Raw genomic sequence first — 15806 nt, 5'->3', positions numbered from 1 at the left:
GGCATGAAATAGAAATAGAAATAGAAATAGAAATAGAAATAGAAATAGAAATAGAAATAGAAATAGAAATAGAAATAGAAATAGAAATAGAAATAGAAATAGAAATAGAAATAGAAATAGAAATAGAAATAGAAATAGAAATAGAAATAGAAATAGAAATAGAAATAGAAATAGAAATAGAAATAGAAATAGAAATAGAAATAGAAATAGAAATAGAAATAGAAATAGAAATAGAAATAGAAATAGGAATAGAAATAGAAATAAAACTAAAACAAATTAAAAATGAAAAAAATTACAAATTAAAATACAGTGAAAATAAATAAAAAATAAGAATAAAAGTAAGAAAAAAAGTTTAAAAAAATAATCTAAAAACTAAATTAAAAGCAATACAAATGATACATTAAAAATTAAAATTTAAAACAAAAAATAATAAATTGAAAATAATGCAAATAAATACAAATAATTTTAAAATTTAAATTGAAAACAAATAAATTAATCAAGGAAACCTAAACCAAAAAAATAAAATACTTAAAAATTACAAGAAAATAGATATCATTTAAAGAAATTGAATAAATAAATAGATAAAAATCCGACCTAAACCTACAAATTAATTAATTAATCAATTAAGCCCCCCCCGGAGTGGAAAAGGCTGGGCAGGGCGGGCGGGGCTCCTGGGGGAAGCAGCGACATCAGAGAAGGGCAGAGGCGCCGAACTCGCTGAAAATTTAATCCCGGCCGGGATCTCCTTACCCGAAATTTGCATTGGCAGCGCCCGCGGGTGGGGAGGGGAACGGGAATTGTTCCTTTTCCCCGAGTTTTTTACTCTTTTTCCACCCCTCAGAGCCCCCAGGGCTGGGGCTGCTCCCGTGGGGCGTGCCAAGGAGGGATTTTGGGATTTTGGGATTTTGGGATTTTGGGATTTCGGAGCAGGCAGAAATTCTGGGCTGATCCTTCGCGGGTTTTGTGGTGCCAGCCGGATTTTTGGGAATTTCAAAATCTCACCTGGGACAGGCCCCGGCTCGGAGCTCGGGGGGGATTTTTTGGGTGGAATTGTTGGGGTTTGGGGTGAAGCCCTTGGGATGCTCACTTTGGAAATTGGGCCTCAAAGGGGCCTCAGAATGAGGAACTGGGGAGGTTTGGAAAGATGGGAAAAGGGTTTTTTTTGGGCGGGTCCTGCTTTTCCTTGGATGGGAAAATTTCATTTTTCAGGGTCTTTTCCCTCCCTCCCCTTCTCCTGTCAGGCGTTTGCTCCTCAAGGCGCTGATTTCCTCCACCTCCCACCTCCCCACGTGCTTCCTCCCAGCCCCCTGGGACACAAAAATCTCTTTTCCTGCAAGAAAAAACCCCAAATCCACCCCAAAATCCGGGCCGAGGCAGTAAAACCTGTCAGGGGATGAAGCCAAACCCTAAATCCCCGGCAGGGCAGCAATCCTGGGGCTCCATCCCTCACTTTGGGATAAACCCCCGGGGGAAAAAAATTGATTTTCAACAGCAAAAAAAATCCTCAGTGGCAGGAGGGGAAGGGCAGGAAATCGGCCCAGCCCAGCCCTGGGGCTCAGAGAAAAAGCAGAAGGAGAAGTCAGGAACAAAAAATCGCGGAAGAGCTGACAAAGCTCTGGGTTTCCTGAGGAGCTGAGAGAGGATTTGGGTAAAATTGGGTAAAATCCGGCAAAATTTGGCAACATCCGGCACCAACTGTCCTCCTGCAGCCGCCTCCCACAGGAATAATCTCACTGATCCACCAAAAACGGCACCAGGAGGGTTTGGGATAAACCCGTGGGGTTTTTGGGGCAGCAGCTGCTCCCCAGGGTTGGGGGGCAGGAAGGAGCTGCCCCTGGTGGGTGTCCCCTGGCAAGGGCTGAAAGCTCTGGGGATGGTCAAGGAGGATTAAAGGACGTGGCAGATGTGAAAATGGTGCTAAAAATACCCAAGGGAGTGAAAAAAACCCTCCTAGAGCAGCAAAAACAGCCTGGTGCTAAAAATACCCAAGGGAGTGAAAAAAACCCTCCTAGAGCAGTAAAAACAGAAAAAGGAGCGAAAAGAACCCTTCTGGAGCATCAAAATCACCAAAGGGAGTGAAAAAACCCCTCCTGGAGCAGCAGAAACTCCAAAGGGAGGGAAAAGAACCTTCTTAGAACAGTAAGAACAGCAGAGGGAGTGAAAAGAACCCTCCTAGAGCAGCAAAAACCCCAAAGGGAGTGAAAAGAACCTTCCTGGAGCAGCAAAAACAGAAAAAGAAGTGAAAAGAATCCTCCTAGAGCAGTAAAAACAGAACAAGTAGTGAAAAGAACGCTCCTGGAGCAGCAAAAAAACCCAAAGTGAATGGGGAAAAAACCTCCTGGAGCAGCAAAAGGAACAGCAGAGGGAGTGAAAAGAACCCTCCTAAAGCAGTAAAAACTCCTAAGGGGGTGAAAAAAAACCTTCCTGTAGCAGCAAAAACTCCAAGGGGAGTGAAAAGAACCCTCCTAGAGCAGTAAAAACTCATAAGGGGGTGAAAAAACCCTCCTGGAGCAGCAAAAACACCAAAGGGAGTGAAAAGAACCCTCCTAGAGCAGCAAAAACAGAAAAAAGGAGTGAAAAGAACCCTTCTAGAGCATCAAAATCACCAAAGGGAGTGAAAAAACCCCTCCTGGAGCAGCAGAAACTCCAAAGGGAGGGAAAAGAACCTTCTCAGAGCAGTAAGAACAGCAGAGACAGTGAAAAGAACCCTCCTAAAGCAGTAAAAACTCCTAAGGGGGTGAAAAAAAACCTTCCTGTAGCAGCAAAAACTCCAAGGGGAGTGAAAAGAACCCTCCTAGAGCAGTAAAAACTCATAAGGGGGTGAAAAAACCCTCCTGGAGCAGCAAAAACCCCAAAGTGAATGGGAAAAAAAAACTCCTGGAGCAGCAAAGTGAGTGAAAAACCTCTCCTAGAGCAGCAAAGGGAGTGAAAAAAACCCTCCTAAAAGAGCAAAATCACCCAAGAGAGTGGAAAAAAAACCAGAACCCTCCTAGAGCAGTAAAAACTCATAAGGGGGTGGAGCAGTAAGAACAGCAGAGACAGTGAAAAGAACCCTCCTAAAGCAGTAAAAACTCCTAAGGGGGTGAAAAAACCCCTCCTGGAGCAGCAAAAACCCCAAAGGGAGTGAAACCCCTCCTGGAGCAGCAGAGCCAGGGCAGACCCCTCGGCACCACTGGGATCTCTGCTCCAGAGCATCGTGGGGATGCCCCGGGGCCAAGCCAAAATCCCAAATCCCTCGGAGGGGACACGGGCACGGAGCGGAGCCGTGCAAAAGCCCCTGGTCTGGGGTGGGAGGGGAGCCCCGAGCCGCAGGTTCATCCTCCCCCCGAGCCGCAGGTTCGTCCTCCCGTGCCGAGGAGTTTCCTGTTTACGGCCCGGCTCTGCCACCTTGGCCTCCGTCATCACATCCCCTTCCTCGCGCTGAGGAAAGGGGCAAATTCTTCCTTTTTTGGGTCTGGAGAGAAAAGCGGGCCGGGAGAGGAGGGGAGAGGCGGCTCCGGGTGGCTCCGGGCACTGCCGGCCCCGACAGCCCCGCGTGGCTGAATGACCCGGGAGAGGCTGGGGATCACTCGGGAAAAGCTGGGAATCAGCCGGGAAATGCCGGGAATCAGCCGAGAAAGGCTGAGAATCACTCGGGAAAAGCTGGGAATGACCGGGAAAGGCCGGGGATCACCCGGGAAATGCCGGGAATCACCCCAATCAAAGCGCCGGCCAAGTGGAAGTCGCTGCATTGCTCAGCCCTGGCAGTCTGGGGCCGTCTCCGTTCCCGTGCCTCAGTTTCCCCCCCCGGAGCTGGCGCGGTTCCGGCCCCTCTGCCTCCTCCCGGCTGCTCCCGGGTCTGACGGAGCCCGGACTTGTTCCCCTCCCCAAAAACACCCCCCAGACCCCCCTCTCGCACCCCCGAGGGAGCCCGGCCGCATCCACAGCCCCAACACAACAAAACAAGGAAAAAAGTAGCAAAACCGCCCAAACCCGCGTTTCCAGCAGGACAGCGACGTTCATCCCCACTCCTGCAAAGAAATCTGCTTTTTTTTTGGGGGGGGAGGGGGGTTTGCCGCTTCCCCCCCCCCCCCCACCCCGGCAGCATCCCCGGCTGGAGCGGGAGGCGCGGATTTGGCGCAGCCGAGGCATTGTGGGAATATCCCGCTCCCGGGGGAGGCCGCGGTGCTTTCCCGCAGCCCGGCGCGGCTCCGGAGCGGTGCCCAGGGCTCTCCGGTGCCCCGGAGCATCGCCCGGACGCCTCCGGGCCGCGGCAGCGGCGGGGACGCGAGCGCTCACCCGGTGCCGCGGATCCTGCGCTACTCCCGGGCCGGGATCCGCGCCCCGCGTCCGGCCCGCATCCCTAGGCGGAGAAGCGCGGCCGCTCCATTGTTTTCCACGGCGCTATTGTTCTCCGTCCTGCCGGGAGAGAAGGAGGGAGCGCCGAGCGCTGAGCGGGACGGGCCCGGCCGGCTCGGGGACGGGGGGTGCCACTCGGGGTGGACCCTCCGGGAGGGTGGCCAGGGGGTCCCGGTGGGCCCGGGAGGGACGGGGAGAGGAGGCGCCGTGCCCGGAGGGAGCCGCGGGCGCTGCGGCTGCTCCCGGAGGAGCGGAGGGCGAGGCTGGGGGCGCTCGGGGGGGATGAGGTGAGTCCGGGGCTGCGGGGTGGGATCCCGGAGGTCCCGGAGGTTTTCCGTCAGCTCCCGGAGGCGGCGGGGCCGCGGCTCAGCCCCGGGGCCGCTCCCGGAGCTGCGGACGGGGATGGAGAGCGGGATGGGGACGGGGATGAGGATGAGGATGATGCCCCAGCCCGGCCGCACTCACCCGGTGCCGGTGGCGGTGGCGGTGCCGCTCCGCTCGCTGCCGGTGCCCCCGTGGGGCCGCCCCTGGGCGGGACGGGGAGGGACGGGGCGGGACCGGGGGTGGCAGCGCGGGGGACACCCCCGCCCGCAGCCGGGGTCATCCCGGAACCCGGATCCCGGAGGGCATCCCGGCTCCCGGAGCCCTTCCCGGTGCCAGGGCTGGGTACCCCGGAGGATGGCGCCGCCGGGAGCCGGGTTGTGCCCGCCCCGAGATCCCGAGGGATGCTCCAGGAACGTCCCTGGAGCAGGTCTGGGCTCCCCAGGGACACCCTGGCTCCAGCCGGGCTGCGCCTCAGCAGCGGGGTCTGCGAGGATTCTCCATCCCTGGTGCCAAGACCAGAGTCCCAAAGGACGTCCTGTCCCCGCTGCCACAACCAGGATCCCAAAAATGCCCCAATTCTGATGTCAGGAACAGGATCCCAAAATATCCCCCACTCCCAATGGCAGGAACAGGATCCCAAAAAGATTCCCCATTCCCAAAGGCAGCAAGAGGATCCCAAAATATCCCCCATTCCTGAACAGGATCCCAAAAGATTCCCCCATTCCTGATGTCAGGAACAGGATCCCAAAATATCCCCCACTCCCAATGGCAGGAACAGGATCCCAAAAAGATTCCCCATTCCCAAAGGCAGGAAGAGGATCCCAAAATACCCCCCATTCCTCAACAGGATCCCAAAAGATGCCCCATTCCTGGTGTCAGGAACAGGATCCCAAGGGATTCTCCAGCCCCGTTGCCAAGACCAGAATCCCAAAGGAATCCCCATCCCACGCAGCCGGGCTGGAAACGCTCCCACAATCAGCTCCAGCTTTGTCCAGAATTCCCAGAGGGAATTTGTGGGCTGCATCCCACAGGCTGGAGCGGCTGCTCCTGCCCTAAAAAGCCCCAAATCCTGGAATATCCAGGGCCAGAGCCGTGCAGGCAGCACACTTGGATGCTGCCCTCAGCCTCGGGATCCACCCGGATCCAAATCCGCCCCCGAGCAGGGGATGGAGGAGGAAATAAATTCAAATAAAATCTGCCTGGAGCAGCAGCTGCAGCTGGGAGCACTCAGCATTCCCAGGATCGGGGTCCCATCCTGCCTGTCCAGTCCTGGGGAGAGTTTGGGGCACTTTGGGGGGACTTTGGGGGTGTTCAGTATTCCAGAGGAGCAGCAGCCGTGTCCCTCCTCCTTTGTCTGCCCCTGACCTTTCCCAGTGCTTTGTGGCTTTTTTTTCTTTTGAAGGAATTTGCCTAGAAACAGCCCACACGAAAGGAGGAAAAAAAAAAAACAAAACAGCAAAACAACCCCAAAACAAAGAAATAATCAAAGCAGCTGCTCGAGCCCACCAGGCGTCTCTGCAGGCACAGGCTGGAATGGGCCTTTTTTCCCAGATTTTCTTGGATTTCTGTGCAAAATATGAGAAGTTCTGGAGGAGCCATCTGGCTCAGGGAAGCACTGACTCGGCAAAAGTGAGCGGGGCAGGGTCAGGATTGATATTCCAGCAGCATCCCGAGGGCTGCCAGGGATGAGAGGCCCTTTGTGGTGGGCAGAGAGGACAATGGAGCCGGCCCCAAACGCCAGGATTCGGCCCCAAAAACGGGGAGAGCTTCCCCTGAGCCTCAGCTCCTGGGGTGGATGTAAACAGAAAAATAACAACAGAAATAAAAATAATTAAAAAAAAAATAAAGCTGGGGTTTGGGGTGGGCACCTGCAGGAGCACAGGGGATCCTTGGCTGTGGAATTGGGGTTAAATCCTGATTTTTTGCCATGTCCTGCTCGCTGCCACCCGTGCACGGGCGGTGGGGGGAGCGTGGAGCCTGGAGGGGGGGATTGGTTTCCCAAATAAAAGGAATCTGACCCATTCCTGCCCCGTTGCTGCCCTGTGAGGGCTCCCTGCAGCCTCCACAGACCCACGGGAAGGAGGGCAGAGCTCCCAGCCCCGCAGGCTGCCCCAGATCCCCAGGAAAGGTGACAAGGATGTCACAGCAGCTGCTCTGCAGGCTGACTCCTCAGGGAGCTGCATGGATTCCCTCCTGCCAAGGACTCAGCCAGGCCCCGGAATAAAGCACAGCTCCAAAATTCTCCAATATCCAATTATTTCCCCCCAGACCGAGCAAGCAGCCAAAATTCCCTTTTTTTTTCCCCTACTGGCAGCTTCTCATGGTTTCAGCTCTGAGCCCCCCCAGGTGATTGCCAGGAAATCCAGAGATTTCCTGTGCTTGGGAGCCCTGGGAAGCAGAGGAGGCTCTGGAAAAGCCTCTCCTTGTCCCTGACCTGTGTCTGTCACCCCCTGGCAGGGGGGAGGTTCTGGCTGTTCTGAAAACCCCCAGATTTTGGGATCCTGCCCAGGATTTGCCCACCTGGGGTCGGTTTGGGTGAGACACGAGCAGAAAACACAAACATGGCTGAGCTGGGACCCCAGCACAGGGGATCAGCCAGGACTGGGATCAGCAGGACTGGGATTACCAGGACTGGGATCAGCAGGGCTGGGATCAGCAGGGCTGGGATCACCAGGATTGGGATCAGCAGGACTGGGATCAGCAGGATTGGGATCAGCAGGATTGGGATTACCAGGGCTGGGATCAGCAGGATTGGGATCAGCAGGATTGGGATCAGCAGGACTGGGATCAGCAGGATTGGGATCAGCCAGGATTGGGATCAGCAGAACTGGGATCACCAGGACTGGGATCAGTAGAATTGGTATCAACAGGATTGGGATTACCAGGGCTGGGATCAGCAGAACTGGGATTACCAGGACTGGGATCAGCAGGATTGGGATCAGCAGGACTGGGATCAGCAGGACTGGGATCAGCAGGATTGGGATCAGTAGAACTGGGATTACCAGGACTGGGATCAGCAGGATTGGGATCAGCAGGACTGGGATCAGCAGGGCTGGGATCAGCAGGATTGGGATCACCAGGGCTGGGATCAGGTTTCCATCCCAGCCCCAAACCTGCCCTGGTCCCACAGCTGCTCTCAGCCCCTCCCTGTGCATTTGGGGCATTTTTGGCTGCTTTAGTTCCGTCCACTCCAGCACTGCTGCACCCTCAGCCCCAGCCCCAGCCACCTTCAGGGGGGCTGGGGTGTCCCCAAGGCAGGGACAGTTTTGGGGTGTCCCTAAAGGCAGGGACAGCTTTGGGGTGTCCCTGTGTCCCCGTGTCCCCAAGGCAGGGGCAGCTCTGGGGTGTCCCTATGTCCCCAAAGCTCTGGGCTGTCCCCAAGGCAGGGGCAGTTTTGGGGTGTCCCTAAAGGAAGGGACAGCTCTGGGGTGTCCCTGTGTCCCCAAAGCTCTGGGCTGTCCCCAAGGCAGGGGCAGTTTTGGGGTATCACTAAAGGCAGGGGCAGCTCTGGGGTGTCCCTGTGTCCCCAAAGCTCTGGGGTGTCCCCGTGTTCCCAAAGCTCTGGGGTGTCCCTGTGTCCCCAAAGCTCTGGGGTGTCCCCGTGTCCCCAAAGCTCTGGGCTGTCCCCAGGGCAGGAGCTGTGGGATGAGAGCTGAGGGGTCCCAAGGGCATTTGGGGGTCGTGGTTTTGGGCAGCTCCAAAGGCTCTGGGTTGGGTCTGGCCATCACCTGGATTCTGACATTAATAATCCATTAATAAATTAATTATTCATTAGGAAGAAATCAATCAATTAGGGAGGAATCCTTCCCTTCCAACCCAACCCACTCCAGGACCAAAGAACTGTGACAACCACTGCATCTATGCCCGCGTTTATTTATACTGAACAGCTTTAAAAATACAGAATAAAATAGCTTTATCTACTATTATTCACAACATCTGGTCCAAATATTACATTTTTAAATATTTAGTTGTTTAATGAAGCAATGTTAGGAAAAAAAAAAAAAAAAAGGAATAATAATAATAAAAAAAAAAATCCGTAAAAGAATTACACATCTTGGAAGAAGAACAAAAAATGAAAAAAACCCAAAAAACCAAAAAACAAAACAAACCAAACCAAACAAAAAAAAAAAAAAAACCCCCCCCCCCCCCAAATAAACTTTTGCTGCTGAACAAAAAAGTTTTACAGCCAAAGTCAGTCACGAAAAGTCATGGAAAAAAAGGAAATTTATCCCCACCGCCTAAGAACAGTCAATAGTTTGTTTCACCAGAGGTTGTTCTGAACAGACAAACACAGCAATTGCTGGGGCTGGCAGCAGGGGGACCGAGCCCCCCTGGGGGGCTCCGAGCCCACGGCAGACCCCAGCCAGCCCCGGGACCCCCCAGGAACACAAACTGCACCCAGCCCTGGGACTCTGCTGCGAGAAACGAGTGACCCCCCCCCGGCCCCGCTCGGGAAAAGGAAAGGAAAAGGGGAGAAAAAGCAGATTTTGGTTGGAGAAGGCCACGAAGAAGCGAAGGTGAGGCTGGCACAGGCTGCTCAGCTCTGCTACCAGTACCCAAAATGTCAGGATTTGCACGGGTTTTTTGGTTTTTTTTGGGGTGTAAACGACTCGCTGAGGGGTTTTCTCCAATTCTGCCCCCCCCCGGGGGAGCCTCGAGGGCTCAGCAGGGAGGGAACAACAAAAGCCTCCAGTTTTGGGTAGGAACACGAAGATGGGTAAATAAAGTATACACAACCACTATAGATTCGTCAATGAAGAAATTCTACCATCACATGACATTGTCATGACACTCATACCACTCCCTCCCAGGAAAAGGCTTCTTTCTCCTGAGCGGAAATGTTATTTTTCTTAATATATGGAAATAAAATACTGCAATATTCATGTACAAACCAAGTTGTCATATTTCAAGTCAGTATTAAAAGGCAATAAAAGCAAATTTGGGGTTGAAAAGGTCGAGCTTTCTGAGCGAGGTACGTGCCAAGTCCCTCCAATATGACAACATTAATCAGTCATAGCTGTCAGCTACGAAACCTAAATTTCTATAGGCATAATTTGCAAGTATTTGCTTTAGAAAACGTGTTTCAACATGTCAGCAAGAACCCTTAATTGAACCAAAAAAAAATACAAGAGAGCATCGATTACAAAAATCCCAAGTTACTTTGTTTGTATACACTGATGCCACCTCTGATATGACAAAATGAGATTTCTACCATGAATATTTGCCCTTCCCTCTCCAAATCTGGTTGAAATTTCTCATCACCTCTTCACTCACCTCTCAGCTGCCAACTTCCCTGGGTGCTTGGAGTTTGGCTGTTGGGAAGGCAGGGGAGGACAGGGAGGAAAATCCAGCATGGCATTGGCAGGCAGGTTTGCACCTGGACGTCCCCAGCACACACAATCTGTGTTTAATTCTCACAATTTGTGTTTAAATCTCACAATTTGTGTTTAATTCTCACCATTTGTGTTCAATTCTCACCATTTGTGTTTAATTCTCCCCAAACCTGCAGCCTCATCCTCTCCAGCCCTGCCAGCAGCCTGGCACGGGCACCTGGAATTTGGAATTTCACAGCAGCCACTTGGCCAAGTGACCAGGAGAAGGGACCAGGAAAAAGGAAGGATTGAAGGTCCAAAATGCCCCCTGCACCTGCACAAACCCGGGGTGAACTCAGGGATTTCCCCACCCCCACAAAGAAAAGCACTGCTCTCCTTCCCCTGGGGGGCTCCAGGAGGGGACAGGGCAGCTCCTCTTGCCAAAATTCACCTCAGACTTCCCAAGCCCAGCTCTTCCTGCACACCCAGGGGTCCCCCCCGAGCCCAGGGCCCAGCTTTGAGCACTCACCCTGGGGAAGGGGGGGGTTTGTCCCACTGCCCAGCTGGGATCCAGAGTGACCCAATTCCAGCTGGTCCCAAGGACAGGGGCTGGGGGAACGGGCACAAACCACAAAAAGAATTAAATCCAACAGAAAACCGGGCTGCACCTGCCTGGAGAGCGCTGTGGGGAAGGAGGGGAGTTTGCTCCAGGGAGGAGAGAGAATTTCTCCAGGATTTGCTGCCCTGGGATTTGTTGGGAATCCCCAGTGGGAGCTCCCCCTGAGCAGGGTGAGACACGAGCTCTGCCCGCATCCCCTCCTCTCTCTGCAGCCAGCTGGAAATCAAACGCCTTTCCTCCCTTTCTCCACTTTTACAGGATAACCAGTGGGACATCTGCCACCAGCAGAATCCCTCAGGCTGCAGAGCCACCAGAGGTGTTTTTGTTTCCCTGCTGGACGGGCGTTTTTAACCCCTGCCACGCTCCTACAGCTGGGAACGCGGAAGCTCCGTGCCACTGAGCAGAGATCAACACCCAAAACCACGTGCAGACAGGGAGAGGAACCCAACACCTCGCTCCCCCGGGGGGAGGAAACACTGAAAAATGAGCAAAAACGACTTTTTTTTTGTTTCACAGGCAAACCAACCTCGTCCACGACACAACGACTCTTCCGAGCAGCTCCGAGTCCGAGCGACACCAAGACCGCAAACTACTGAAAGTTCCCCGAAGGAAGCAGGAACAAAGGCATGCTTGGACACGGGAAAAGCGGGGTAAAAGTTTCTGGAAACAGCCATGGCATGCTGAGAACGATCTGCACGGGATCATTCCCACTCTACACTACTCAGCACTGATCCGTCGAGCTCCGTCCTTGCCCTCCCCACCCCAACCCGTCCATGCTTCAATAACCCAGAACAAATTATTCCCCTGGGAGCAGACTCAGAGAAAACAGAGTTCCTGTGCTCCTGTCCAGTAGTCAAACTTGGATAAATAGATCAGGGGGTTACAGGATCTACTGGTATGGTTTTCCAGGAATACAAAACGCAAGCACCGTAGAGCATTACTGGCCTTGAAAATTACATTACACGACATTTCCCTGATGATCTCCACAGCTGAAAATGCTTTTTGGGGCCACACCGAAGTCTAAAACTAACTTGCAATAGTAAGAACATTAAACAGGAATAAAACTGTTAATCATGAATGCATGATGAGCGTGAACACCCACGTAACAGCAGAGCTGAGACTACTCCAGGAACAAAAAAAAAAGAGATCTGAGTGGTGCCCTGATTGGACCCAATACCCGTGAACCCATCCGGTGGGTGAGGCTGCAGGTGCAGTGTCTCTGCTGGCCCAAACCCCTTCCCAGCAGCAATCAGCCTCTGGAGAAGCCCCACAAGAGGAGAAGGAAGAGCCATCAGCAAAAAACAAAATTAAAAATCCTGCTCGGACCCAAGCGCGGCTGTCCCTGCAGGGAACAACTGTTAATTGCTTGGAGCTGCTCAGTTAATTAGCATTTCTGGCCAGGAAGGAACGTGCTGGACACAGGCACTGAACCCAAGGGCTGCCTGCAGGTGCTGGGTGAGCTCAGGTCTGCCATCCCTGAACTGCCCAGGTTTGTGTGTCCCAGGAAATCCTGGTGGGGAAAAGCAAAAAAGGAGAAATGCAGGAAAAGAAGCGGCTGCTGCAGCGCCGAGCCAGCAGGGCTTTCAGAGGCAAAGTCATTCCAGAAACTTCCTGTCTGAGCACTGCATGTGTCACTGGAAGCAGGGATTGTTCAGAGTGAAACTCTCCTGATTTGGCAGCATCAGCTGAGCCTGGTTTCCAGGGCGCTGAGAACACGGAATGCGCAAATCACTGAGCAGCACATGGGACTGGACATGGTCAGAAGGAAACAGTTCTCCTTTTCTCTCTTTTTTCCCCCTCCTCCTTCTCCAAGGTTCAGCTTTCCTGGCGTAACCAACGCTGAGGGCTCCAATAAAATCACCATAAAAACGAAAAATTTGCAGCAGCACCTCCACACCTCCACCTAAACCCATTAAAACCCAACAGAATTAGGTGCACAGCTCTCTCCAGCTTCCCAAAATCAGCAGGATTTGCCCCAGAGACACTAGACCTGGCTCCCACCACCCACAGCAGGAAAAGCTTTTTTTTTTAAATTTTTTTTTTTCTTTTTAAATCTGTCTCAGCTCTGGTTCCAGAATTTAAATGCAGATATACAAAACATATATTTTAATGCTTCTTAATCAGCAAGAAACTGCAAATACATCTTTGACTACAACTAGATAATATAATTTCAGCTAAGGCTATACTGTAGCTTCTGAGTCTTCATCTGAACTCCTGCAGCTGCTGCTTTTCCTGAAGCCTTTCCACATGTACCCCACGAAGGTGGGGCTGATGGGCAGGAAGCTGAAACACCTGTATTTTTTAATGAAGTTCATGCCAAAAGGCAGATCATAGGTTTCCATGCCATCCAGGGATTTGCTTCCTTTGGCAACCCCTTTCTTCCACTTGCGAATTCCCCTTTCTTCAGGGCTTCCTAGGGATCAGAATGAAAGGAGGGAAATCTATTTATATCCATGGGTATCTTTACCCAAGCCTAAAGCAGAGCCTGAAAAAAGAATGAAAACACCAAGGCCCTGCCACCAAGTTCTGCAAAGCTCCCAGGCTCCTAAAAAAGGGACAAACCCACACATTATCTGCTTTATTTTGTAACTGGAAGGCAAATTTCTCCTCTGGAATGGAAGCAGGTTTGGGTCTCAAACCCAGTTTTGCTCTGTCTCCTGGAGACTGGTTTGGTATTTATCAGGTTTTTTTTTAGGTGTTTGACAGGATTTTAAGCTGGGAAGGATTCCAGGTGCTCTCAGGGGAAGGGAGGGCAGGTGTAAGGGCTCTGCTCCTGCTGTGGGAACAGCCAGCCCCAAGAGCAGGGATCTCCTGCCCCAGGGGATGCTGCTTCTACCCAGGGAATGAAACTTTTATCCAGGGAATTCTGCCCTTCTCCAGGGAATGCTGCTTTTTTTTTTTTTTAACAGGGAATGCTGTTTTTTTCTAAGGAATTCTGCTTCTCTCCAGGGAATGCTGTTTTTATCCAGGGATTTCTGCCTTTCTGAAGGGATTTCTGCCCCTCTCCAGGGAATGCTGCCTGTCTCCAGGGATTTCTGTCCCTCCCCAGAGAATGCTGCCCCTCTCCAGGGATTTCTGCCCCTCTCCAGGGATTTCTGCCCCTCTCCATGGATTGCTGCCCTTCTCCAGGGAATGCTGCCTTTCTCCAGGGATTGCTGCCCTCCTCCATGGATTGCTGCCCCTCTCCAGGGAATTTCTGCCTCTCTCCATGGATTCCTGCCCTTCTCCAGGGAATGCTGCCTGTCTCCAGAGATTGCTGCCCCTCTCCATTGATTTCTGCCCCTCTCCAGGGATTGCTGCCCCTCTCCATTGATTTCTGCCCCTCTCCATGGATTGCTGCCCCTGTCCAGAGATTGCTGCCCCTCTCCAGGGATTTCTGCCCCTCTCCATGGATTCCTGCCTTTCTCCAGGGATTTCTGCCCTTCTCCAGGGATTTCTGCCCTTCTCCAGGGATTTCTGCCCTTCTCCAGGGATTGCTGCCCTCCTCCAGGGATTGCTGCCCTCCTCCAGGGATTGCTGCCCCTCTCCATGGATTGCTGCCCCTGTCCAGAGATTGCTGCCCCTCTCCAGGGATTTCTGCCCCTCTCCAGGGATTGCTGCCCCTCTCCATGGATTCCTGCCCTCCTCCAGGGATTGCTGCCCCTCTCCAGGGATTGCTGCCCCTCCCCAGGGCACGCTGCAGGGCTCACAGCTCGGGGCTCACCTGGGATGGTGTTGTCCAGGACGAAAGCCACGCAGCCCCCGACGAACATGGCCGTGGTGAGCAGGACATTCAGCACCTGATCAATGCCTGCAATTCCTGCAGGAACAGGGAAAACCTGCTGGGATTGTCACCACCCTCATCCCCCTGATCAATGCCTGCAATTCCTGCAGGAACAGGGAAAACCTGCTGGGATTGTCACCACCCTCATCCCCCTGAATTCCCCTGATCAATTCCTGCAGGAATAGGGTAAAACCTGCTGGGATTGTCACCACCCACATACCCCTGGTTCCTCCTGATCAATGCCTGCAATTCCTGCAGGAACAGGGAAAAGGAAAACCTGCTGGGATTGTCACCACCCTCATCCCCCTGGTTCCCCCAGGCTGAGCAGGAGCTCCTGTGTCTGAGCTCAGGGATTTGCTCAGGGCTGGGGGTTGATGCAGAATCTCCTCCCAAGGCACCAGCACGGGACATTGTTCCCCAAAATGCAACTTTCAGGAACTCTCAGCTGCTCACAGAAATGTCACAAAGCACCATTTCAGTTCCTACTGCAGGCACAACTAATCTGAGCTAAGCAGAAAAGTGTGGAGTGCAAAAGGGAAGTGTTCAGATTGTAAAATTGTAACTTTTCGTATAATAATTATTTTATAAATATTTTACATAATTCTTATAGAAATAAATAGCAATTTTTTATAAATTTCTTAAAAATAGTTTTATTTTTATAAAATAATTTTTATTTTTTATAAAATAATTTTTATTTTTTATAAAATAATTTTTATTTTTTAAAAAATCTTTACTTTTTAAAGGGGCAAGGATTCACAGCCCCAGTTATGGAAGAACACTGCATTAACCACATCAAGCTTGAGGGATCTGCTTTTCTAACCACTTACAGCAGGACAGATATGCCCTTAAATCCTGGTCTGAAGGCATAGTGGAAAGAAAAGTCAGTTAATATTTTGTTTAAAAACCCCCAGACAAACCCAAAGCAGTGAAATATTTCCTCTGAGTCCATCTCTGCTGACACACACTGGCATGAGCACTGCTGAGGGTCACATGAAAACAGAAAACCTTCCCAGTGAACTCTCCAGAGCTACAATTCCATTTACAGTCCCTAAGGGAATTCACTAAAATTAAAATTCACACCCAGAACAGTCTGAGTGACAGAAAGTTTCACCCCCCGAGCAATTCCCCCCCTTCCAAACTCTGCCTTGGTGTTTCCCCTTTCATCTTTTAGCATCATTTTCAGCTCAGTTTTTCTTGCAGCCCAGTTGGTAACTGCACCCAGAGAAAGCAGGAAAGCTCCAGCTGTGTCCCACTGGAACATTCCAGTCTCAACCTCCCAAAAAATTCTCTGAATACACACACACAGAGCTTGTCTGGACCTACAGCCTTTCCTGTCTGCACAATTTGGGGTTTTTCCTCCATAATTCGGGGTTTTTCCTCCGCAATTTGGGGTTTTTCCTCCACAATTTGGGGGTTTTCCTCCACAATTTGGGGATTTTCCTCCACAATT

At 51.9% G+C, this 15806-nt stretch overlaps 1 protein-coding gene across 4 annotated transcripts in view; it reads right to left on the bottom strand.

Moving 5' to 3' along the window:
- Positions 1-8809: 8809 nt before the first annotated feature.
- Positions 8810-15806, bottom strand: part of SLC23A2 (solute carrier family 23 member 2) — a 53057-nt gene continuing 46060 nt past the window's right edge. For 3 of the 4 annotated variants that reach the window (XM_041405268.1, XM_041405269.1, XM_041405270.1), the window contains 2 exons: positions 14297-14392; positions 8810-13006 (listed from right to left, as the gene is read on the bottom strand). In XM_041405268.1, coding sequence (XP_041261202.1) covers positions 12774-13006; positions 14297-14392 — 329 coding nt within the window. In that variant the 3' untranslated portion in view covers positions 8810-12773. Of the gene's footprint in view, positions 13007-14296; positions 14393-14546; positions 14609-15806 lie in introns of those variants that run through there. The other variant, XM_041405271.1, reaches the window with a different exon arrangement.

This window comes from Onychostruthus taczanowskii, unplaced genomic scaffold, assembly GCF_017590055.1.
Source record: "Onychostruthus taczanowskii isolate IOZ18803 unplaced genomic scaffold, ASM1759005v1 scaffold228, whole genome shotgun sequence".
In the NCBI taxonomy this organism is placed as follows: Eukaryota; Metazoa; Chordata; class Aves; order Passeriformes; family Passeridae; genus Onychostruthus; species Onychostruthus taczanowskii.
Note: the sequence above shows the minus strand (reverse complement) of the source record. Positions and strands in the feature narration are given on the sequence as shown.